The sequence below is a fragment of the Protomyctophum parallelum genome (assembly GCF_964188405.1).
Source record: "Protomyctophum parallelum genome assembly, chromosome: 7".
NCBI lineage: Eukaryota > Metazoa > Chordata > Actinopteri > Myctophiformes > Myctophidae > Protomyctophum > Protomyctophum parallelum.
The window spans coordinates 39,190,897-39,215,666 of NC_139705.1; the positions used below are offsets into that span (position 1 = coordinate 39,190,897).

Here is a 24,770-nt window from a genome sequence, read left to right on the forward strand (position 1 = left end):
ATGAGTACCAGTAGGGGCGCTGTTGTGCCAGAAACAGAGAGATAGTATTAGTGCTGCACCGTTGCCTGCTAATGAGAGAGAGAGGAGAGGGGGGGGGGGGGAGAGGGGAGTTGCACCACTCAGTTCACACGGTGTGATTTTTAGGTTAACAAGCAGCATGAAAGCTAGATGCATCTGCCCATATACTGTACAATGTACATCCTAACACATTTTGGGACTAGATCAAACCTGTTTCCCCTGTACAGTTAGTCAGAATAAGTAATTACAGTGAATGCATGTAACACACCAAATATAACAGAACCCATTAAAACTACACTGACGAGAAAATAAACCACCCTCAAGTTCAATAGTAATCTGCTTAAACTATATCATTTTGTAATCTAAACCTCTTATTAATATTTAATAATTTGCAAATATTTTGTTAGGCTACATTTGCAAATTATACAGAAGGTACTGTGTATAACTTATGTATGAAAGGATTTCTGGTAATAGGCTGTAATTCAAGAGAGATGATAACATGCCACATGTGAGACTATGACATTTATTTAGCTAGTGTGGATGTATGGTATATTAGATAGATCAAACACGATTACACGTTGCATTAAAATGTGATCTGTATCTGTATAAGCATTTTCAACCAAAAATAGCTCAACGCATTGTAATTGTTATGCGACAGGTTGTGTACCTGTCCGATATTGTAGACTGGTGGGAACACATGCATCTCAGTTACTACCTCCTTTACCTCGGAGAGTACTGAGCGATGCAACCATTATCATAGAAGCTTGAAGCTCGTCAAATTGACGACATCAGGGAACTCCATATATGGGAAAAGAGTTCTAGTACTGTAGTTCTCGCCCTTTTCAGGCCGTGACCCCCAAAATAATCACATTTGAACTGGGGATCCCCACCCTAACAAGCACCTAATTGGAAATTGGAATGTAGGAGTTGAGCCATTACATTTTGTTTGACTCAGTTCAACAGATAAATATTGTGAAAATAGCTGATGTACAAGCTCACAATGCCTCGCAACACAAAGTGAGGTGAGCTTGTAGATCTGCCATTTTCAAAATATTTGTCTTTTTCTTATATTATTTGACAATTTGGCCAATGTTTGACCAGTTTTTATAGTGGAGTTTGTTGATTACCTTTGATACCCATAATAGTACTTGGAGAGGTACTATAGTACTTCAAGAGTTTCATTGCATACCAATTAGTTTTCTGTTTCCAATCTTCTTGCCAGTAGGCTGACAAATGATAAAATGCTCCCTGCTGTTTCTTACTATTTTAGAATCTATAATTCGTAGAGCTTCCTTCAATGAATCCAAGACAATGCTATACATTCTTAATAAGTTATAATAAATATTGCTCTTGTGTAAAATTGTTATCCACTCAGGGGGTTAATGCACGTGAATAGGATGATTTGGGCATTGGAGAGAACAAACAGCCTGCCTTCTATACAGACCACATGTTAATGCAATGTGTAAATGGGGTCAACACTGTATGCCATGATGCTCTCTTCTGGAAATATATTTCCCCCCCAGGGTTGGAACAAACCCAGATATGACACCATGGAACAGATATGAAGGATCACACAAAGCAATAGTATTAAACCTGCTTCATTAACTAATGTAACCATATGTGTTGTGGGTGATGGCTGATTTAAGAAAGCTTAAATCAGCGATCACCCACACCACATGATATAATGTGAATGTTGGCCTAACACAGGTACTTTCTGAGTCCGAGTACAGGACTCAGGCTGGGAGATGATACTGAATGTGTGCAAATACACTCAGGAAATGTAAATGTGAACGGAATATTGTCATTAATAAACCACTACATTTTCTTCAATGCTTTCCTGTCTTCAATAGACAATTTGGATATTCATGCCTGCTTGCTTCATAAACTCCTCACAAAAAGAAACAGAAACGAGGTACAGCTTGTAAGGACTAGGCATTTGTGAAATGAGCAACACAGATAAATATGTAGGTAGAACCCCCCACCATATATAATAATAATAATAATGTTAGTGTTAGTAAAAAAGCAGGTAAAGGTTAAAGTTTGAGGCAAACTAACACCAGTCACTCTGCCGTTCACTGTAGTGGAAGAGGTGCGCCTGGTGAGGGTTTAAACCCCGCAGCTACGTCGAGTCCGCCTACAGGAAATACGTAGGCTGCGACCATGAGACCCGCTACGGAATCGGTCTATACCATGGTCTATACCTATAGGCGACTGTTGACTTTTTAAGAATCTCTAGGTGGATGGTGAGTTTGTTTTTTCTCCAAGCTTGCTCAGCTCTACGACATTCTTGCTTCAGTGAGCGTGAATGCTCATTTATCCAGGGTGTTACTCTGGTGTTATGTTTCTTTTTTGTTTTCAAAGGAGCCACTACATCAAGAGCTGACTCTAGTTTAAGATTAAAAATTTGAACCATATCATTCACTGGGGGAGTATCGGGCAGGGGGGGGCCCAGGTGACGAGAGAACTCGTCGGCTGCAGAAGAGCTAAAAAAAACGCTTTTTTATGGTATTCAGTGATGTTTTTCTCTAGATCATAGTACTTGGAGCTGAGTACTATTTTGACGACATCAGGGATTTTATGGGAAAAAGGCTCCCGTACTGAAGTGCAGTGGTTCTCGCCCCTTTTCAGGCCGTGACCCCCAACTGGGGACCCCCACCCTAACAAGCACTTAATTGGAATGTAGGAGTTGAGCCATTACATTTTGTTTGACTCAGTTCCACGGATAAATATTGTGAAAATAGCTGATCTACAAGCTCACAATGCCTCACAACATAAAGCGCTGTGAGCTTGTAGATCGGCTATTTTCAAAATATTTGTCTCTTATAATATTTGACAATTCACCCTTTGTCAAGTCCCGCCGGTGGTTGTGCCCCTCTTCGCACCCATTGGTTGCTGTTTTGTGGTTGGACAAAAATCTTTCTCTCCATCCACTACCATTGAAATAATATGTTTTCCAGTTGCTTCGTATTGATATTCTGCGCATTCAATTCTTATTTTAAACTTGGTGTCAGTAAAATGGAACATCACACACAGGTGCACCATGGTGACTTGGCATATCATGTTGACAAATGGTTTGGCCAATGTTTGACCTTTGATACCTTACCTATTGGTATCAAAGGTAATCAACAAACTGCTATCAATCTTCTAGCCAGTAGGCTGACAAATGATAAAATGCTCCATGCTGTTTCTTACTATGTTAGAATCTATAATTTGTAGAGCTTCCTTCAATGGATCCAAGTCAATGCTACATTCTTAATAAGTTATAATAAATATTGCTCTTGTGTAAAATTGTTATCCACTCAGGGGGAAGTAAGAGAAAGGTTCTTGAATGATCATGTCCTGACCTGGGGCAGGGGAAGTCAACAAATGGAGCGTCACTTTATAACCCCAATTAAAGCAACAAAGCTCAAAGTCCTTCACTAAGAAAAAATAATTCATAGTTGCTGCCCTAGTTGTTGCATTATAAAGTGACGCCCTATTTGTCAACTGAGACAGATTATCTATGGTGTACCTGCGTTATTGTAAGGATCTCATAAAGGAATTGATTCCAGACTGGCTTAGAGAATTAGGATATCATACGATGGATTATTTTATTCAATTCAAAAAAGCTCTGAACCATGCACAATTTGCACATATACCAGTGCATCTAAAAAATATATATATAATATTGAATATCATTTTCTTCCATAATATAATTCAAAATTAATTTTCAGTGTGAAAGTGAAATATTTAACACTTTGTTTTGTTTTAATCTTGATGATTATGGCATACTGCTTATGAAAATCAAAAAATCATATCTCAAAATATTAGAATATTTTATGAGCCAGAAATGTCGACCATCTGAAAAGTATGTTAATTTATGCACTTAATACATGGCTTGTTATGGAAGCCCAGATTAGCTTTGGTAGCAGCTTTAAACTCATTTGTATTATTGAATCTAGTGTCTCACGATACAACCTAGATTCTCTGTGGGGTTCAGGTCAGGTCAGTTGAGTACAGTAATACCATGGTCAGTACACCAATAGTTTTGGCACTGTGGGCAGGTGCCAAATCGAGCTGGAAAGGAAAATCAGCATCTCCATGAAGCTTGTCAACATACTGAGGCACAAAGTGCTCTAAAATATCCTGATAGATGGCTATGTTGACTTCAGCGTGAAGTTTTCATTGTCAGTGGACCATGCAGATAACATGGCCCCAAATCATCACTGTGTTTTATCAATTCCAGAGTCAACACAACTATCTATTAGGATATTTTACAGCATTGTGTGCTTCCGTATGTTGACAATCTTTATGGATACAGATTTTCTTTTCCAGCTATTGGCACATGCCCACAGAGCCAAAACCACTAGTAATTGGTGTACTGACCATGGTATTACTGTGCTTAACTGACCAGCCAACTGGCCTGACCTGAACCTCACAGATAATCTATTATTATATGTTTTATTATCAAGAGGAAGGTGTGAGACACTAGATTCAATAATACAAATGAGTTTAAAGCTGCTATCAAAGCAAATCTGGACTTCCATAACACTTCCAGTGCTCACCTCCATGCCACGCCTCATTGATAAAATAATTTGTTTAAAAGTAGCCCAGACCATGTAATGAGTGCAGAAATTAACATCGACATTTCTGTATTATAAATGTTTTTTTAGTGGTCTCAAAAAATATTCTAATATTTTTAGATAGGATTTTTTGATTTTCATGAGCTATATGCCAGAATCATCAAGATTCAAACAAAAAAAGGGTTTGAAATATTTCACTTTATGCGCAATTAATCTGCACATTAACACAAAACAAGCCTTCAATAAAGTCAAAATCCTTACTGGTGGTGAGACAAAACAAAATAACTGTACAACTCTGGATCCTACCACCTTTGCAAATACCCTAAACACTTTCTACAAAAGGTTTAACAGTCACGACTACTCTGCTGCCTGTGAGGAACTGTTGGGAGCCCTCCCCTTTCAGGAGCCGCCACATCCCCCCTTCAACGAGGAGGATGTCCGACAGCTGCTGGCCAGGTGTAAGCCTGGGTAAGGCGCCAGGGCCGGATGGCATCGTGTCAAAGGTGCTTAAGCTCTGCGCCATGGAGCTCTCCCCATCTTTCACTCCATCTTCTGGGAATCCTACAGGACAGCATCCGTACCCACCCTCTGGAAAACATCCAACATCATATCGGTACCCAAGAAACCCTGCCCCTCAGAACCTAACCATTATAGACCCGTTTCACTAACCTCAATAATGATGAAATGCCTGGAAAGACTGATTCTGAACATCATTCTGCCAACTGTCAGGTCACAGCTGGACCCTTTCCAGTTTGCCTATCAGGCCAAGAGGGGGACAGAGGATGCTGTGGCATGCCTCCTTCACTCCCTTCTTCAACATCTGGACTCATCTTCGGTCAATTTTGCCACTATTCTTTTTGTTGACTTTAGTTCTGCTTTCAACACCATTCAACGTCATCACATGATCAAGAAACTGCATCACCTCAACATCCCCCCACTCATCCACTGGACTTAAAGGACAACTTTAGATTTTTTCAACCAAGATTCATGTTTAAGGTTGTTATTAGAGAAAGTAAAAGGTGAGTGTAATATCTTTTTCATTTGCTGCTTTCTTTCGTTTTGGGGATTTTAGCTGTCTTTGACAGGGGGGCGGGGGCATTCGAGCACGGGGCTAAATATGTATTTCTTTACAAAGTTTTATAGCGATTTATTTTTTTATTCTTTACTATAGTCCTACTAGACCCCAAGAAATTACATTTGGCCATAAAATATCACAGGATCTACTGAATGTGTCAAACTGGCATATTGAGCCTATGACACAGTGTGGCTTCCCCACAGTAGGCTACCTTCACATTCAGTAGATCCTGTGATCTTCTGTGGCCAGATGTAATTTCCTGGCGTTTATTAGGACTATAGTAAACCATAAAAAGGAAATCACCATAAAATTGTGTAAAAGAATACATATTTAGCCCCATGCTCGAATGCCCCCGCCCCTGTCAAAAACAGCTAAAATCCCTAAAACAAAAGAAAGCAGCAAATGAAAAAAGATTAACACTCATCTTTTACTTTCTCTAATAACAACCTAAAACATGAACCTTGGTCGTCCCCCCGTCCCCCCAAGGTTGTGACCTGTCCTTTCCTCTACACTGTATATACAAATGACTGTATTAGCCCATACCCACTAACATCACATACAGTAATTTTAATACTGTAATGACACTACCATTCTCGGACTGCTCCATGACAATAAATCTATTACGGTCTATCAGAATACCATTTATCATTTTACACAGTGGTGCAGACAACTATCTACTGGTCATTGAAACAACCCACTCCTCATTAACGGTAAAACAGTAGAACAGGTTGACAGTTTCACATATCTTGGACTCACACTGGACAATAGACTTAGGTTTGACTTTGATCAATACATTACATCTATCAGATCAAATACCTGGGCGTTAGGCTCGATCCAGAACTTTCATACAAGCATAGCAAGTATAGAACATTTTTCTGTAACTTATAACACAATTGTATAATAGAAATATTTTCATACAAATCTGTTATCATGTTTTTATTCTCAGAACATAATTCTATAAAACGCGTTATGGACTCTGCTAAAAGATTTGGTACTAGCACCTCATTGTAAATGAGCCATGCTGATGGCAACAGACAATAAATGGATTGGTTTGTCCTAGAAAGTGACCATGGGTTACACATATGAACTAATCAATGACTATTTTTACAAACCCACAGTATGGAGAGTTATTATCAAAGGACTAACAATCAGAAAATTACTGCAGGGCCTCTTCATGTAAAACGACTGCAGAGAAGCAGACGGTGTTCCTTTTACAGAAAGTTCAAATGTCACTCCCCGCACAAAATGTCACTGACACATAGCCGAAACAATGGTTCCTTTTTGTCTATTTCTTGAATCTATCGAGGGCAGACTTCTGGCTGGAAAATGACGTCCTCTTCTCTTTCTCCTTCGCCCTTTGTTTTTCCATCCTCATTTTGTCCTCCACTGTTTTCCTGATCACAACCTGGAGGGTCGAGAAGGAGTCAAAGACAAGTTAACAACATACTGTAAGTGAGGGTGATGGTGTATTAAAATGTGATCACATCAATATCCTAATTAAATATAAATACAAAAAAATTGAATAACTTACCCTCTGGTCCTCATGACCCACTTGCTTCTTGCGCCTTTCAATATTTCCACTTTTGCTCCGGCCCTTTTTCTTTAACCGTGGCTTGAATTTATCTACTGCGAGTGGATCATAACCCTGAGAAGACATCAAAACATAAACCCCTGGTTTTAAGAGAACTGGAGGCCATCAATAAAATAAATAATATTGTCTCAGTCAGGCAGAAACCTTCTATATACATATTTTGTTTCGTTTCATAATTTAATGTATATTTCCATGTTGATTTTTCCTTATTTGTAAGTGCTACATACCCGCTACTATATATGCCATATGTATATCTTCCTCTGCTCATATCGGAACATTTAATTATCTGTATCCCGTTTTGTTTCCTTCTATCTCTATCCACAAGTTTCCAGTGTGCTACTATTGTTTCCATTGGAGGCGAGACGTTAGGGAGCGCTTGTTTTCGGGGCTGCGCCCGCAGCAGAGTTTCCAGTGTGCTACTATTGTTTCCATAGGAGGCAAGACGTTAGGGAGCGCTTGTTTTCGGGGCTGCGCCCGTGGCAGAGGTGGGCTGTCCCCCCACTCCCAGTTTCTGTACCTCAAAGACATGAGCCCTTGCATGAATGTTGGGCAACACTTCCTGTTTCTCTTAGCTGTATCCTGTCCTATGTTTCATTATGACTGGTTGCTGTTGTGACCAATGATTCCTCATTCAAAGGCCGGCTCAAACGACATGGCCAAAATATGGATAGCAGATTGAAAATGGTTAATGTGTCCAACACTTACCAGAGCCTCGACCCTGTCTTGGTGCCTCTGCTTAAAACCGGCATAGTCAACCAGGCCTAACTGGCCTGGATCTAGGCTTATCAGCTCTGGTTGTATCTTGTCCAGTAAAGCCTTGACCTCCCATTCCTGCCTCTGCTTTACACTGCGGTATGGATTTGCATCCAAACCATCAAAGTTAGGCTCACCAGCACCTGTGGAGAGAAGAGAGATAAGATATAAGGTGCAAAAGTTAAACAAAGCAATTTAATAGATTATAAAAATCACACATGTGAGAAGTGAGGGGCACTCTTATAATTATACATCATCTCATGAACAACTAAATGTGACTGGTTAGTTAAATTTACGTCATATTTGGCGGACATTTGACCAAATTTCTCCTTTCATCGTCAATGGAAAATATTGAGACGTGTGGGGACAAAAGCTGTATATAGGAGGGGCTTCAAAAATCCCTAAAAGAATCACACCCATGTGAAGTGAGGAGCACTCTTATATTCAGCGCTCTTATATTTGCTCGTCTACATAATTACTTGCGCAAGCAGAGCGCGCAAGTAATAGTTTCGCCCGGTCCGTATGCACCGTCCCAGCCAACCCGCCACTTTTGATGCGTATGCAAATAAAATTGTGCCTGATTTGCTGGGACCAGATTACATACATGACCATATTTCTTACATCATCATTGAGAGCTAGTCATACATATACTATATATATATCATTTGTAAAATAAAATAGCAAATTGTGCCTGATTTGCTGGGACCAGAGTACATGGTGTAACTAGCTCTCAATGATGACATAAGAAATATGTGGATTAAAGGACCCAATGCCAGGGTGTAATTGGTCTTCGATTGTGACGTAATGACGATATGTTTTAGTGTTGGGAGGATTAAAGGTAATGTTCCTGTGTATACATGTATGTAACCTGGTCCCAGCAAATCAGGCACAATTTCCTGTTTTATTTGCATACACATCAAAAGTGGCAGGTTGGTTTTTGGCACAAAGTAACCACAGTATACCGCCAATCAACTTACAAATTACATATATATAGTATATGTATGACTAGCTCTCAATGATGACGTAAGAAATATGGTCATGTATGCAATCTGGTCCCAGCAAATCAGGCACAATTTGCTGTTTTATTTGCATACGCATCAAAAGTGGCGGGTTGGCTGGGACGGGTTTTGGCGCAAAGTAACCACAGTATACCGCTAATCAACTTACAAATTACATATATATAGTATATGTATGACTAGCTCTCAATGATGACGTAAGAAATATGGTCATGTATGTAATCTGGTCCCAGCAAATCAGGCACAATTTGCTGTTTTATTTGCATACGCATCAAAAGTGGCGGGTTGGCTCGGACGGGTTTTGGCGCAAAGTAACCACAGTATACCGCTAATCAACTTACAAATTACATATATATAGTATATGTATGACTAGCTCTCAATGATGACGTAAGAAATATGGTCATGTATGTAATCTGGTTCCAGCAAATCAGGCACAATTTGCTATTTTATTTTCATACGCATCAAAAGTGGCGGGTTGGCTGGGAAGCTTTTTGGCGCAAAGTAACCACAGTATACCGCTAATCAATTTACAAATTACATATATTATATATAGTATATGTATAACTAGCTCTCAATGATGACGTAAGAAATATGTGGATTGGCCCAGGCCGTAGCGTAACGGTCTGGGCACCGGACTGGTAATCCAGTCGCAGTGTGCCGCGGGTTCGACTCCCGGACCCGACACGGCCTTTACTGCATGTCATCCCCCCATCTCTCTCCCGTTTCCTGTCAGCCTACTGTCTGTCCCTTCAAAAATCAATAAAAGGCGTAAGCCGCAAAAAAAATATCTTTAATAAAAATAAAAAAAAATATGTGGATTAAAGGACCCAATGCCAGAGTGTAATTGGTTTTCGATGGTGACATAATGACGATATGTTTTAGTGTTGGGAGGATTAAAGGTAATGCTCCTGTGTATACACGTATGTAATCTGGCACCACTGCCGTATCAGGCACAATTTGCTGGGACGGTGCATACGCATCAAAAGTGGCGGGTTGGCTGGGACTGTTTTTGGCGCAAAGTCACCACAGTATACCGCTAATCAACTAATTACATATACATATGTAATCGAAAGTACTTGCGCGCTCTGCTTGCGCACTAGTTGGCCATTTATGGCCTACTAGTGTGCAACAAGCAAGTAGTTAGTTATGACCTAATTTCTCCTTTCATTGTCAATGGCAAATATGAGACATGTGGGGACAAAAGCTGTATAGCGCCCCTCAAAATAATAAACTACCAATCGATCATTTAATTAAACAATCAATCCCTATTTTGGGCATGTTATTACAGGCCGTCAGTGAACACTGAACAGCTGCATTCATTAACACAGAGGAAAAGCTCACCATCTTAAAATGAAAATTGAAGACAAATATTTCAATGTACGAACCTGGTACCACCATACTGGTGAAGCCCTCTCCATGCCCCACTCCAAGGACATCCTCAAATGGACAGAATTGCAGTCCCCACACTGGTCCCCGCAATCTGTGCGCCATGTAGGGCTTGGTGACTGGGGTGCTCCATACATCCCTGTACACCTGCACAGAGCCACACACACCATTTATGAATTGCATAAACGGGGAAATTATTAAGGCTGTCCCCCTCAGTACATCAGTCGGATTTGACCATAGTCTACTAGGATTTTGTTGGTTGATTAGGTTTTTTTAAGCTTTTTTGCCCATGCACATCTGTTCTAAATATTTATTTATCTTCTCTGCACATCTCTTCTAAATAGTTCAACCCTTTAATTATTGCGAGTCAATAGCCATTGTGAAAACAAAAAATGCTCAGTTCTCAACCTCAACCTGTAAAGGTTGTACTGTATATATATATATATATACACACACACATATTATTGTATATTGTATATGTGCCATATACAATTTGAAAGATTTGTCACCAAATTCCTATTATGATCAAGATTTTTACCCGAGGACAAACATAATGATGCTAGATTTGTATTATGCTGCACAAGCTTTATGTATGATGTAATTTTATGGCCAGCTTTTGTAATTTTTGCAACTCAAGAATTGGTCACAACTGACTTCAGTTGTTTTGGATAAAGGTGAAATGCAGCTTTGTTTAATCCATGTTTCAACTGACATGGGAATGAATGGTCTTCATTTGAGGGTTAAATCAAGGGAATTCCATTCATAAATAGGCCTGTGTGTGCAGGTCAATAGCATCCCAACTCATAATTGACGTATTATATTCATTAGTGTGTGTGGATAAGACGGTGACCTGAACAATGTCCCCTGTAGCAGCAGAAAGCAGACCCCTCTGGCTCAGGGAGAGAGAGGACGCTCCAGCAGGCAGGAAGTAGGACTGGAGGGGTTTGAAGGTCCGGATGTCATAAACCTTTAACTTCTTGTCCATACCTGATGTCACCATATAGCTAGAAAGACACCAGTGGAAATTATAAGAACTGCCCTCTGGTGGGCAAGGCATTCAGTAACACTTATACATATCATACATGTAAGGAAATCTGTATTGCCCGTTTCTAATTCCAATTAGTATTTCTAATTACTGCCGGCCTTTGTTCCAGTAGCCTAAATGTAAATCTTAGTGCTACCGCTACAAAGACTCTAGACAACTGTGTGCTTCCAATTTTGAGTAGGATAGATTTGAGGAAGGCTGTTTGCCGTTTCTGTTCAGACGTCAGCAAAAGAAATGTGGCCAGTCAACTTCTTCCTCACGCACCCTTTACTGCTGCAATTTGACTATATGCCAAATAATGTTCACTACTTTACGGAGTGAAGTATAAGCATTCTTTCTGCTGTGCACTGGAATTATAAAACTTGAATAGTGATGATCAGACACTCCTTCGACCATAACGTATATGGTATGATTCCAGGAGGAAAGCTATATTGCATTTCCTTCCCACTCTCCCTGCCCTCAGATTCCCATATCTCTACTATATCTAAATAAAGCAAAAACTGCCCCATAAGAAAGAAAATAGCAACCTACGTGCCAGTCTTGTCAACTGTGACAGAGCGCACACCGCCCTGGTGACAGAGCATCTTGACAAGAGCTTCTTTCTGGTTGGGGGACCAGAGGGTCACAGTGCCTTTGGAGTGACCCAGGTGGATGATGGCATTCTGAGGGTTCTGGCACATAACATCAAGCCGCCCTGCCTTGGTGCCAATGGCTGCCACCTCCTTCCCTACAGACACATCCAGGTACTGCAGGAAACCTGTGGCACTCTTTGAGCGGTGAAAAACAGTACAATGTTATGCCTTGTTCTCTGCCACACAACAGTATTGCTTGCTTAAAGAAATGGATCTTCAACAATGATCACAACGTACTAAGCGTTAACAGAACTCTCGAAAAAGAGTTGAAATACAAACTGTAATACTATATACAGTATATTCATAAAAATGTTAAGTATATTGGGTATCCATTTCTTTATTAGAAACTTTCAATATCCTGCTAATATTTGTGGACAGTTTTTCAAGGGCTCACCGCTGTGGCCAGCAAAAAGTGATAAGGCAGGTACTGCATACGAAGGACATCGTTGAATTTACGAATGCAGTGAAGCTCAATGCCGTTGGAGTCGTAGATATACAGCCACTTCTTCTGAGCCACTGCAAACATAGCCTCACTATGTAGCCATCTGAAGGTAGCAACATATTGAATAGGGTTTACAATACTGGATTATAATCAAATTATGTTTTTGCTGAATGACGTTTAAATCTAACACTCCATGTTAGATGCAGGCCAACTTACTTCACATCATTAACAGTCTCCATAACGTTCATCTCACACATCAGCTGCTTCGACTGCCAGTCCAGACAGGCCACATGACCTCTCCTCCCACCGACAAGCAGTTGGCTGAAGACAACGTAGAAAACACAAATACCATGAATCACCAACATATTATTAACAACGCATATAGTGTCACAAGATTGATAAAAAAAACTATTTTAAATACATTTTGTACACGTAAAGTTGGACGACGGAGTCGCGTGACACAAAAAGACCTACAAGCTCAGAACACATCACATCCATCATAAGATGTGATGGGTGGCTGTGTTAGTTCTGTTCATAAAACAAAATGGCTGTGTGCACTGGTTATGCAAAGGGATTTTATATTTAATAAAAAGCAGAATGTGGAAACCGAAGGACTCTTGAATAGCGCTTTCCATTTGGTGACTGAATGTCCCTCACAGGATCAATAAGGTCTTAACTTATTCACATACAAACATACCAGGAAGATGAGGAATATACAACTAGCAGGTTCCCCAACAGCGAAGAGACGTCTGCATAGCATCTATACTATACTTGCAATTAAGACTTATAAGATATATTAGAAAACAAACAACATTTCAGTCCTCCGACGTTCAATAGGCAAAAAGCCTTACACTTTTTCTCAAAGGTAAATTAACCCCATGTACGCAACCTCCTTGATGCAGCATCAACCAGACTCCTCTCAGAGACTCAGACATAACGGACAGCCAACAGAATACAAATAGGTAGCATGACACTGACCGTCCAGTCTTGCTATAGTCCAGTCGATATGGCCCAAACTGTGACAGATGAAGGTTAAAATACTAAAGAGAAAACAGGAGAGAGATTTGCATCTTTAAGACAAGGCAAACAACATTGTCAAACACAAATCAAAGACTGAGATATTCCACCATTCCCTGGATATCCTGGCAGTCAGTTACTCACCTTTGCCCCGGATGTTATATCCACAGCATCGGTTATGTCCTCTTGGGAGATGGTACATGTGTCCTCATCCTCATCACCTTCTAAGAATCTAAGTGTAGAAGGAGAGGTGTCACAACGAAGCAGTTCACAAATGGTCTCCAGTGATATTCCTGTGAACTCATTGAGTGCCAAGTACTTTTTTGACTTATTTTTCACAAAGTGCCTCAAGGGCAGGCCAAACACGTTTTTTTGATAACATTATAATCATGACCTGTGCTGAACTATTGCTACTACCCCTTTACCCCTGCACCACCCGAGCATCGTATTACCCCTTTCATCTTCTTCATACACAATGATGTTCAACAGTTGGTATTTCTAGAACTTTACCCTGCATCCTCTGGGAGGAGGAGGTCCTGTCGTGCAGCTTGATTCTGGGCCAGATCTGAGACAACCTGTGATTGTGCCATAACTCGTCTGAGCTTGTAGAGCTGACGGGAAGGCTAGAAAACCAAGAATAAAAGAGTTGTAAGTGTCCTGCTGGCAAAAGAGAAGCACCATAATGTGAATAAATTGTGACAGAAAAAATATGACACACCAGTTTTTGTTTGTCTTTCCTCCGGAACTTTTTCAGCTTCTCCTCTGGGACTGGAGCAGATCCAGGGAATGGATCCATTTTCTAAAAGAGGAAAAATCAGTGCAGAGGCCTGAAAACATCACAAATAATCTACACAAAAGACTAGTCTAGTCTATGTGTACTGTAGGGCGACCCAAAGTTGTGCAATCATAAAAATATCAATTTACTTACCCCCCCGGATATCCCAGTCTTTTTACTCCTCTCATCTTCTTGTGTTTTGTTCTTTGCTCCCTGTGAAAGAGTATGACCATGAATCAAACTGAACTGATCTTTCACCTTAAGACATGCTGCCGCGGCAGCGTTACTTTATCTCTGAAGCCGGGAATGCGTGCACCGTCCTTGTAGTTTTGTCTTTTTCAGGACTTTTCTGGATTCTAGATTTCCGGATTCAATTCTGTGAAGTTTCTCAGAAAGACCTCAGGTTTAGGGGTGTCTTTCATAAAACTGCCGTAGGTTTTAGAAGGCCTTTATAAAATAGGCCTTAGGACTAAAAGTGTTAAAACCTCTATAATATACATAAGAAAGAGGCAAAAATGTATCTTTGGAACCGAGTCAAACTGTAAATGTAATGCCTCAACTCCTACAATTTTAAGTGTTGAACAGGGTGATGGTGGGGGCCGGGTTCCCCACGGGGCACGGTGGCACAGTCGGTAGTGTTGTCGCCTCACAACTAGAAGGTCCTGGGTTCGATTCCCGCTGGGGACACTGTGGGCGTGTTCTCTCGGCCACTGCCTGAAACGTTTGGGAAGCCGTGGTATAGCCGGGTAGGTCATAGTATAGGTGGAGATCTGTGATCTGTCTGGCTACATGAGACTCAGGCTTCACATGAGTTTGTGCAGTCGCCCTTTCCATTTACTTACCACCAATATAGGCTTCTTTTTAACTCTTTGATGATTTTCAGCTTTCAGCTTCAGTTTTCTTTTCTTCTGTGCCTGTTAAAGAGTCATAACAATAATCAATATTTGACTTATGTTCTTGCATGGGTTGCATTCCATTAATCTGTATAAAAAACAGCAGGATGACACTTACAAAAATGTCAAATCTCCACAGATTGAGGTTTGAATGACAACTGATATAATGATATAACATTTACGCAGCCCGTGTGCATGCTGACTTGTGGGGGTAGGCTATAGGGCACGACGGTTTGGTGATACATAGTACATACATGGAAAACAAACTACATTATACCACCATCTGACCATGGTATATTTTCCTAATGTTTAGTGTTGTCGGAATATTGTTGCGCAAGTTGAGAAAAGTGAACATCATCAAATCAACGACAAGCCAATCAGAAGTGTTTAGAAGTAGTATTTTATTTAGCACTTAAGCTCTTATTCAAACTGACTTAAGCAATCGGCTTTCAAGTGGTCAGCAACTAATTAACCAAACTGACCCTCTGTACAAAAAAACAAATGTAATTTTAGATTCGTACAAATTGTTAAATTGATGACTTTTCAGTGTAGATCGGGTGGCCCGGGAAGATGAAAATCGTATCAAATAAGAGGTATGTGGCTCAAACTGGTGAAATAAAAAATGATTGAGAATGAACTGCTGTAATCAATCAACCAACAACGAGCAATCTACCTACATATCTTGGGCAAGATCATTGGGGCTTCACATGACATGACTTTTGTTCCATCACGAATCACGATAACTTCCATGTACTTACCACAGACATAGCCTTCTTTTGAATTCCTTCCTGATTTTCACCTCCTCCATGTTTTCTTTTATTCACCCTCAGCTTCTTTTTCTCTTTTGTCTGCTGCTGTGCCAGTTCACTTTTTTTCCCATCAGCGGGTGTCTCCTTCTTTTGTCCATCATCTGTCTTCTGTTCTTGATTCTTCTTTATCTGCCAGTAGCGAGGTGTAACCTGCCACAAAGAAACACATACATACATGTTTATCTGTAGGATGGTGCCTCCATCACAGTGGTGGAGGAAGAACTCAATTGCTTTATGGTGTCGCCCACTCACAGTTAACAGTTTTTGTATTGAGTTGTAACTTGTACTTGAAATGTACTGTAATTCTGCAAACTGTTAATAAATATTTCAATCAAATTGGTTTTACTTTAGTATTAGTAGCAAAACCACAATGTAGAAGTCCTGTAGTGCTAATTTTACTTAAAAAGTATACAAAAAAGTACCAAACCCATTATGCATAAAGTCCCATGTTTTTCAAAAGTTTTCAAAATGTGTCAAAATCTTTCAGAGGGTACCTAGCGATGGATCACATAACGCTCGTCATGATTTAGGGTTTAATTGAGTAATGCGAACGAAAATAAAAGCCTGGTTTAACAAGGATAGGGCTAAGGGAATGAATAAGTATAAGTATATAAATGAAAATAGAAAACATAGAAATGTCTATTTGTATGTCTCTAAATGTCTGTATGTCTTTAAATGTTTTGATGAATTGAACAATGTGGACCCTGTTGTAAACAAGTGTAATGCTTAATTGGGTCGTCCACTCACAGTTGACAGTCTTTGTATTGAGTTTGTGCTTAAAATGTACTGTAAATTCTACAAACTGTTAATAAATATTTCAATCAATCAATCAATCAGTATTACTATTGCCATTTCGGTACCCTTGGCTACCTTTTACCTAGCTCAGCTCCATAGCACTAATGCCCTTTGCTGCCGTTGAAGGTTTAGAGCTATGGACCAGAGCTACCTTTTCAAGGGCTAACTATCTTTACTTATGGGGGTCCCTGCCTGGCACAAATTATTTTAAAATGAGGGTCCGCGGGGATCCTTGACATGACAATGTTTGAGAACTACTGCATTAATGAATGTTTATTATGTGCAGCCTGCATGATGGTTGTTGGACCACGATGACTCTTCACCACCAGCGCTGATACAGTGGAAACCTCATGTGGATTCCCAAAGCAGTGAAAGCACGAATCGCTTGTTTATTCTCAATGTGTCATTAGAAACCATGACAGAAATAAATAGTATTTAATAAAGATTATTATGACAATTGTAATTATGAATACCTTCTTCTTCTTATTGGTGTTTTTCCCCTCTTTCCCCACGTGTGTATCATTCACTACAGTGTCCTCGGACGTCGCCATCTTTGTTGTGATACGATTCACGAAACGCTCTGAACTTCCGACCACGTCAGAGGCGAAACCTTAAAGAAACAGTGCCACATGACTCTGGGAGCAGTGATTCTCAATGGGTGGGGGTCCGGGGACCCCCCACCCAGTGGTAATCGAAGAGGTTTCAGCCAGGGGATCCTCAACAAATTAAATTAGCATCGAAATCAGTTTGAACACTTTGCCCTATTTTATGCTTTGGACATTTTAAACACATTTCTTCTCTTATGGGGGTTTAATCCTGACAAAATATTTTCAGAAGGGCCACTCAGCAACAACTGTGTAGTAGGCTAGGCCACAAAACCATCCTATAAATTAAAATTCACAAACATGCATGCCCATATCCATATGGAGACTGTGGACATCACAAACATAACATGCATTGATGTCAGACACAACAGAAACCGTCGTAGAACAGTGATCAGTGCATTATTGAAAAGATCAGTGCATAGGCCTATATATATGAGGATGGGGCTCTCCTCAGACACTCAGAAGGAAGGAGCCATGTGTTTCACATCAGACCATGACACAATTTCCTTCCTTCTCCCAAATGGTGGTCTTTGTTTATATACTTCGTTGTGACGAATAGCGTATTGTGAGCTTGTATAGGTTTGCTATTTTCTCAATTACGTTTTTATTAATCTTTAAAAAAAATGTTGCCTATAAAGACATGCCCTAAAAAATAGAGAGATCAGTTTGAGATATACACAACACAACACATGCACAGCAAAATCATCAAATCTGGACATCTGGATTTTGCTGTGCATGAACAAAGACTGATTCGGAGCACAGAATAACAGACACGAAGAATTCAAACCACATCATGCACAGATCTGTCATCTGGGTTTGTTGTAGCCTGGCTCCAGCCCTGAATTGCTAGCCACGCCAATTTCTTCTTCTTCTTCTTTTTTTACAATGAAGTGAAACTAAATGAGAATTCAGACTGAGTGTCAGGCTAGGTTTGTTGACCATCACAGTGGACATGACAACAGCATCTTATTGAAAAGACATACGTGACACAACAACCATTGCCTAACAATACGATGTGCAAAAGGGGGCCTGCTCTCCATCGGCCAGTTCAGAAACCCGTCCACCATCATCGTGAGGCAGATGTTTTTTAAAACAAGATTAAAAATATATACATATTTAGATTGTTATCATCGTGAGTTTCTATTAGTTTGGATTCCCCATCGATGATGTCACTGGTGGATGGGTTTCTGAACTGCCCACAGCATGAGTAGACAAAAGATGTGGTATTTTATCATGATCATTAGTGAGGACCAATTATATGAAGGTAGAAAAGTGGTCCTTTAACAGTTGCCCCCATGATCATATACAGTAGATATGGTTCTCCAGATGAGAACCATGACAGTAAAAGGATTTAACCAATTTCAATAATTTATCAAACAAAAAGGTAAATGACAGCCAACTTAAGAGTTGAGTAATATCATAATCACAAACACTAATAAGACAAAATGTGCTGCTCTGTTCTCCACATACATGACCAAAGATGGCCAACCAACGGAAATAAATGATTTTGATGCATTGCAAATCTTGCCATTTTGTCCGTTGAGAATGATACATTATTCTTCTCCTTGTTCGTTCATTTTCCAGTGTTCACTTTATTGTGCATTCCTTTTTAGGGTCTTCCATCCTGCTGGCCTTATAACGGCAGGACCATTGATAATGTTCTCTATTGCAACACATGGTTTGTATACAGTAAGTTACATGTCATGTAACCTATAAGAACAGTGAACAAGGAAAGACTGCCTTCATTTATTATGCTCCACACAAACTTCCAAACGGTCTCCCTGAAACTGGTTCGATTGGGACATGTGGGTGCTTCTTGAGGTCGGACAGACTACATAGTGACTGCATCTGTTACATTTAACACTATATTTATTAATTTGCATCTGTGGCGTTCTAATGTAGTTCAAATGTTTGTTATTGTTTTTCATTATATGTATTGTGTTGCTGTGATCAGGGCATCCTTGAAAAAGAGAGCTTGCTCTCAATGGGCTTACGGGCTTCCCTGAACAAATAAAGGAAAAAGAAAGAAAGGAAGATGTCCATGTCATTAGCAACCGACCCAGGCATCTTGTCTCTGTGTCTTGGAGATAAATGAGAGCTTTCTGGCCATGTCGGTGTGGTAGATCCGTTTGCAGTTCTCATAGTTTTCCCGCCTTCTCTTTTGGCAAGGCTTTTCATAATAACGCCTGCGTTTCACTGCTTCGATGATCCCATCATGGGCCAGGACCCTAGTTAAAGCCTTGTAAGCTGCATCAAGGTTGCCTTCTTGAACCATCACTGTCCGAGCAACGAAGCGAAGATGGTTCGCCATGTTGAGATTCTCAACTTGAGAATGGTGGTGTAGCTACAAATATTGATCGAAGTATATAACGTTTATAATTAGGTCAATGGGATTCTGATTGGTTGAAATATTGGCCAAATTTGGAGCAATACAGTGTATTGCTCCAAATTTGGGCAATATTTCAACCAATCAGACGTCTATGACATGTCTATGGTGTATTCATGTATTGAATACACCATAGACATGTCATAGACGTCTGATGTCATGAGAACCACTGCTGTAGGGCTAATTTGGGGCTGAAACAATAAAGCCTCTTCTCCTTTACTTTACCCGTTTTCTCTGGCTGCCTATTACCTCCCTACACACATCATATCTGTCTCCTTCATGTCATTCATTGTTTACTTGCTATCCTCCTAGGCAGTCTCTTGGAGGTCCTACATGGTTCACTCTGTTTGTGGGCTGGGGTCCGGCCCGGCGACCCCCAGGTGTCCTTGGGCAGGTCCCCAGCATAATTAGGCAAATTATCTTTATATATACTTGTGTATATATCCTATAGCCTATCTCAGACACTTGTAAGTCACTGGATAAGAATGTCCGAATGTCAAAATTGTAAATTGTTGTCTCTTCTCAGTTATGACTACCGACCTCCGACTCATTGACACAGCAGTATTCAATATGAAGCAGTCTGTCTTCAAGTTCAATTATTATACGTTCAAATGGGTTCGGAATTCGGATTTACCAAGTGTCTGTCCATCCGTCCTACAGTTAATGATAACGTTCCACTGGCCCCTATCCTGGCAGTGGTCACATAGACCTGCTTCTTAATTACATGCATATTTTATTTAACACTCTATGTTCCAGTCGTAACCTTGTAATGATGACCTCCTCGCTCTCTTGCTTCTAGTTAAGTGGTTCCCAAACGTTTTCATGTCAAGGACCCCCAAATTCACACTAATTAGCCTGCGGAGAAGATTTTTACGGCTCTAGCAGTGATTCTCAACCCGTCTAATTTCAAGGACCCCCCAGTTTGACATGCGTTAGGCTACGGACACCCATTTAATGGCATTCTTTATATTGTAAAATCAACTCTGAGAGTGTACAAATGGAACCAAACGGACCGGATCCGTTTGGTTCTATTTGTACACTCTCAGAGTTACAGACCCATAAGAGTCCATTTGGTTCCTAACTATCATTTAGCTGGGGACCCCCTGGAACTGCCTCCCCACTTTGGGAACCATGCACTGCTCTACTCTATACTGGCTACTAATGCGGTCAGCCCAAACTTTGATTCTGTCTATGAGGGTGGATTCTGCCAATGCTTTTCAAATGGAACTAGAAAAAGTGCCCTTCTGGGCACAGGTCTCCACCAGGATAGGAATGTAGGACATTGCAGCTTGCCTTCATCTGGTGGTTGGATAAAAGGGCAACAAAAGTAAACTAGGGAGTTGGCATACAAAGTTATCCACAGATCCGTGCAGTTAGAGGTAAAAACACTTTTCGGCCAGTTATAGCGCCACCTTGAGGCTGAGTTGAAATTGTTCATGTGGCATTTCTTCCTCGGCCTAGTGGGAATGTGCGTGCAGAATTTCACGGGAATCACGCGATGTGTTCATGATTTGCAGCATTTTGTTTTTTTTTTAACTTTGTTTTTATTCAAAAGTTTTCTTCTTTTTTTTTTTTTTACACCAAATAATAAGAATGATCAAACACGATTAAAACATACGAATCAATGAAAACAAAAAACTGAAGAAAGAAACAAAAAACATACATAAAAAAGAACAGAAAAGAAAAACAGCTTGACATAACTACTATAGTACAGCATTTCCAAGTTGAGTTAGGCAGGAGAGGAACTGGGGACATGGCTCACAGTACACTTCAGAATCAATTATAAAAAAGCATTTTTGTTTTTTGACACAACCACTTCATGACATTTTTACAGATCCAACAACCTCTACACATATATTGAAACACCCAAATACAATATCACAGAAGTCCATTTAAGTATGAAACTGTCCATTTTTAATTGTAACCTTGCGGTCATTTCTTCCATTATATAAACCTGCTTCAGTCTCTGCTTCCATTGGGTTATTGTAGGTGGCTTTATTTCCTTCCAATTTACTGTTATCATCTTCTTAGCAATCAGTAAAAGTATCCTTAATATGTAACTCCATGCACGCGCCTCCTCTGGTATAATACCAAGCAAACATAACTCAGGACCAAAAGGAATATTCAACCCTAAACATTTTTCGATTTCCTTATTAACCTTTTTCCAAAACCCTGATATTATTGGACAGTCCCAAAAAATGTGTGTATGGTCCCCGATTTCCCCACAATTTCTCCAACACAATTCTATGGATGGTGTTTTCACATATGAGGAGATGACCAGAGGAGTATTGAAAAACCTAGTTATGAGTTTCCAATCGAATTCCTTCCACATCTGGCTATTTATTCCCTTGTGGCAGCCTTCACACATATCCTCCCAGGTTTTGTCTTCAATAATTATATTTAGTTCCAATTCCCATTTATCCTTAATATACCATGTGTTTTGAGAAACGTCATCCAGTGCTTTATATAAATTGGAAACATGTTTTTTAGTCGGGAATTTTTTTTCTGCAATACCAATGAAGTACATCTCAATATCATTTGGAGTCTTACTAACCAGCTCTCTCTCTCTATGGTCTGTGATATAATGTCTTATCTGGAAGTACCTGAACAAATCACTTGAAGGGAGTTTAAATTGCGTCTGGAGTTGAGCAAAAGATTTAAAGATCGTTCCGTCAAATAACTGGTTTATGGTTTTAAGCCCCTTATCAGCCCAGCGACTGAATCCAGTATCGCTTATGGATGGCAGGAAATCAATATTACCCACTATTGGCATAGCCCTTGAAACTGACCCTGGTCCCCACAGTGTTTTCTTAACTGCTTCCCACACCTTTAACGTATGCTTTATCCATTCATTTCCTATTTTAATTTTGTTTTTATCCATTGTTTTTTTATCAAGGAAGGGTAATGTTGACAGAGACACCCCTTTAATTGTGCTCTGTTCTATTTGGTTCCAAACTGTCTCTTCATCATTACTTATCCATGCTACAATTGCAGTCAACTGAGCCGCCCAATAGTAGTGCTTTAGATTGGGAAGGCCTAGGCCTCCCCTATTTTTTGGCAAAAGAAGTGTTTTGAGCCTTATTCTGGGCTTTTTATTTTGCCAAATAAATTTAGAAATCATTCGGTCCAGCGCCTTGAAGGTGGAGATGGGAACTCTGACAGGCAAGGACTGAAACAAGAACAGAAGTCTAGGCAATACGTTCATTTTTACCGTTTCAACTCTACCCAATAAGGAGAGAGGAAGAACATCCCATCTCCCCAGGTCATTTTTAATGGCTCTAATTAATTTTGTATAGTTTGCCTCAAATAATTGTGTAGGATTTGGTGTAATTACAATTCCCAAGTATCTAAACCCTTGTTTAGACCAACGAAATGTTACATCATTGTTTAGTTGTGTAGGCCAGGACCCAGAAATCATCATTGCCTCTGATTTGCTTTCGTTAATTTTATAACCTGAGACGGAACCATAACTTTGCAGGCATTTCATGAGTGGGGGAATAGAGAGAATTGGATTTTTTATAAAGAGCAAAACATCATCGGCGAATAGCGCCACCTTGTGGACAAACCCTCCATCATCTGGAATGCCTTGGATCTGAGTATTTCGGCGTATAGCTTCAGCTAAACATTCTATGCTGATTGCGTAGAGAATCGGGGATAATGAGTCCCCCTGTTTTACGCCCCTCTCAACCCTGAAAAAATCTGAACAGTGACCATTAACTCTGATTCTTGATTTGGAATTATTATATAGCAAATTAATCCAAGAAACAAATTCTTCTCTGAAACCCATTTCCTTTAAAGTCTCTTCTAAGAAGAGCCAATCTAATCTATCGAATGCTTTGACACCGTCAAGGCTAAGAAGCATCGATGGGTCTTTATCCCTTGCAGCTAGTGACTGTATGTTTAATGCTCTCCTGATATTATTTGTCCCCTGTCTTTTCCATATGAAGCCCGTTTGCTGGGGGGATATTAATCGTTTAATGTACTTTTGAATTCTATTTGCTAATATAGAGGTTAGTATCTTGTAGTCCACGCACAGAAGACTGATTGGGCGATAACTAGAACACTGTATGGGGTCTTTTCCTTCCTTATGTAATACCGTTATGATGGCCTCTGACCATGATTTTGGGGGATCCCCTGTTGATAATACAGAATTATATAATTTGCATAGCCTGGGAGAAAGTTCGTTTGCAAAAACCTTGTAGTATTCCCCTGAAAAACCGTCTGCTCCTGGAGATTTATTATTTTTTAAGTTGGAAATTGTTTCCCTTATTTCCTCCTCAGTGATGCGTTTTATTAGTTTGGATGCTTCCCCCTCTGCCAATTTATTTAATTCAAGGGGTCTCAAGAATTCAATGATCTTTTCTCTTTTAAATTCTTGTTCTTGCCCCTTGTATAATTGTTCGTAAAATTTTGCAAAGGCATCCGAGATCTGCTTAGGCTGCGTTTCAACCAGGTTGGTTTCGGGGTGTCTGATCTTAGCCACAGCGCGACCAGATTGGGCCTTCCGGAGTTGAAAGGCCAACAACCTGCTCGCCCTATTCCCCATCTCATAATATTTTCTATTAGTATACCTAAGTGCCCCCTCGGCCTTGTGTGTTAATAGCTCATCTAATTGTTCTCTGGTTTCTTTTAATTCTTCCAGTGTTTTCCCATTCCCAAACTGTTTGTGTTCTTTTTCTAGTCCTTTTATTTTGTTTTCCAATTCTTGTTGTTTTGCAAGCCTTTGCTTTTTTATTCTCGCTCCTATAGAAATAATCTTCCCTCTGATTGTGGCTTTACCTGCATCCCAGACTACTGAGGGTGAAACAATCCCATCATCATTTATAGCAAAGTACTCCAGAATGGCACCCGTTATTTCCTCCTTAATACTAGCATCTGATAATAATGAGGTATTGAGCCGCCAGTACTTTAAGTGGTTAACTGACTCAAAGCTAACTTTCATAGAAACTGGGGCATGGTCTGAAATAGTG

At 40.0% G+C, this 24,770-nt stretch overlaps 2 protein-coding genes across 2 annotated transcripts; both read right to left on the bottom strand.

Annotated features, from left to right (window-relative positions):
- Window positions 1-6,334: 6,334 nt before the first annotated feature.
- wdr46 (WD repeat domain 46) lies at window positions 6,335-17,361 on the bottom strand. Its single transcript, XM_083768924.1, has 16 exons — window positions 17,283-17,361; window positions 15,964-16,164; window positions 15,155-15,226; window positions 14,466-14,525; window positions 14,256-14,336; window positions 14,048-14,160; window positions 13,682-13,769; window positions 13,499-13,560; window positions 12,737-12,841; window positions 12,473-12,623; window positions 11,978-12,213; window positions 11,252-11,405; window positions 10,401-10,548; window positions 7,952-8,142; window positions 7,187-7,300; window positions 6,335-7,060 (listed from the first exon to the last, which is right to left on the bottom strand). Exons 1-16 carry the CDS (start codon window positions 17,358-17,360, stop codon window positions 6,941-6,943), a joined length of 1,974 nt encoding a protein of 657 aa, XP_083625050.1. The 5' UTR covers window position 17,361; the 3' UTR covers window positions 6,335-6,940.
- Window positions 17,362-19,461: 2,100 nt separating this feature from the next.
- Window positions 19,462-19,725, bottom strand: LOC310861500 (small ribosomal subunit protein bS21m-like; the record flags this gene model as incomplete). The annotated part of the gene is made up of 1 exon (XM_083768962.1): window positions 19,462-19,725. One exon carries the CDS (start codon window positions 19,723-19,725, stop codon window positions 19,462-19,464), a length of 264 nt encoding a protein of 87 aa, XP_083625088.1.
- Between the last annotated feature and the right edge of the window lie 5,045 nt (window positions 19,726-24,770).

Coding starts and splice junctions, on each gene's coding strand:
- wdr46 (XM_083768924.1), bottom strand. CDS start 17,360: ATGGCGACGTCCGAGGACACTGTAGTGAATGATACACACGTGGGGAAA. Junction 12,624..12,736: donor GAGACTGTTAATGATGTGAA/GTAAGTTGGCCT, acceptor TGCTACCTTCAG/ATGGCTACATAGTGAGGCTA. Junction 11,406..11,977: donor ACAGTTGACAAGACTGGCAC/GTAGGTTGCTAT, acceptor GTGTCTTTCTAG/CTATATGGTGACATCAGGTA.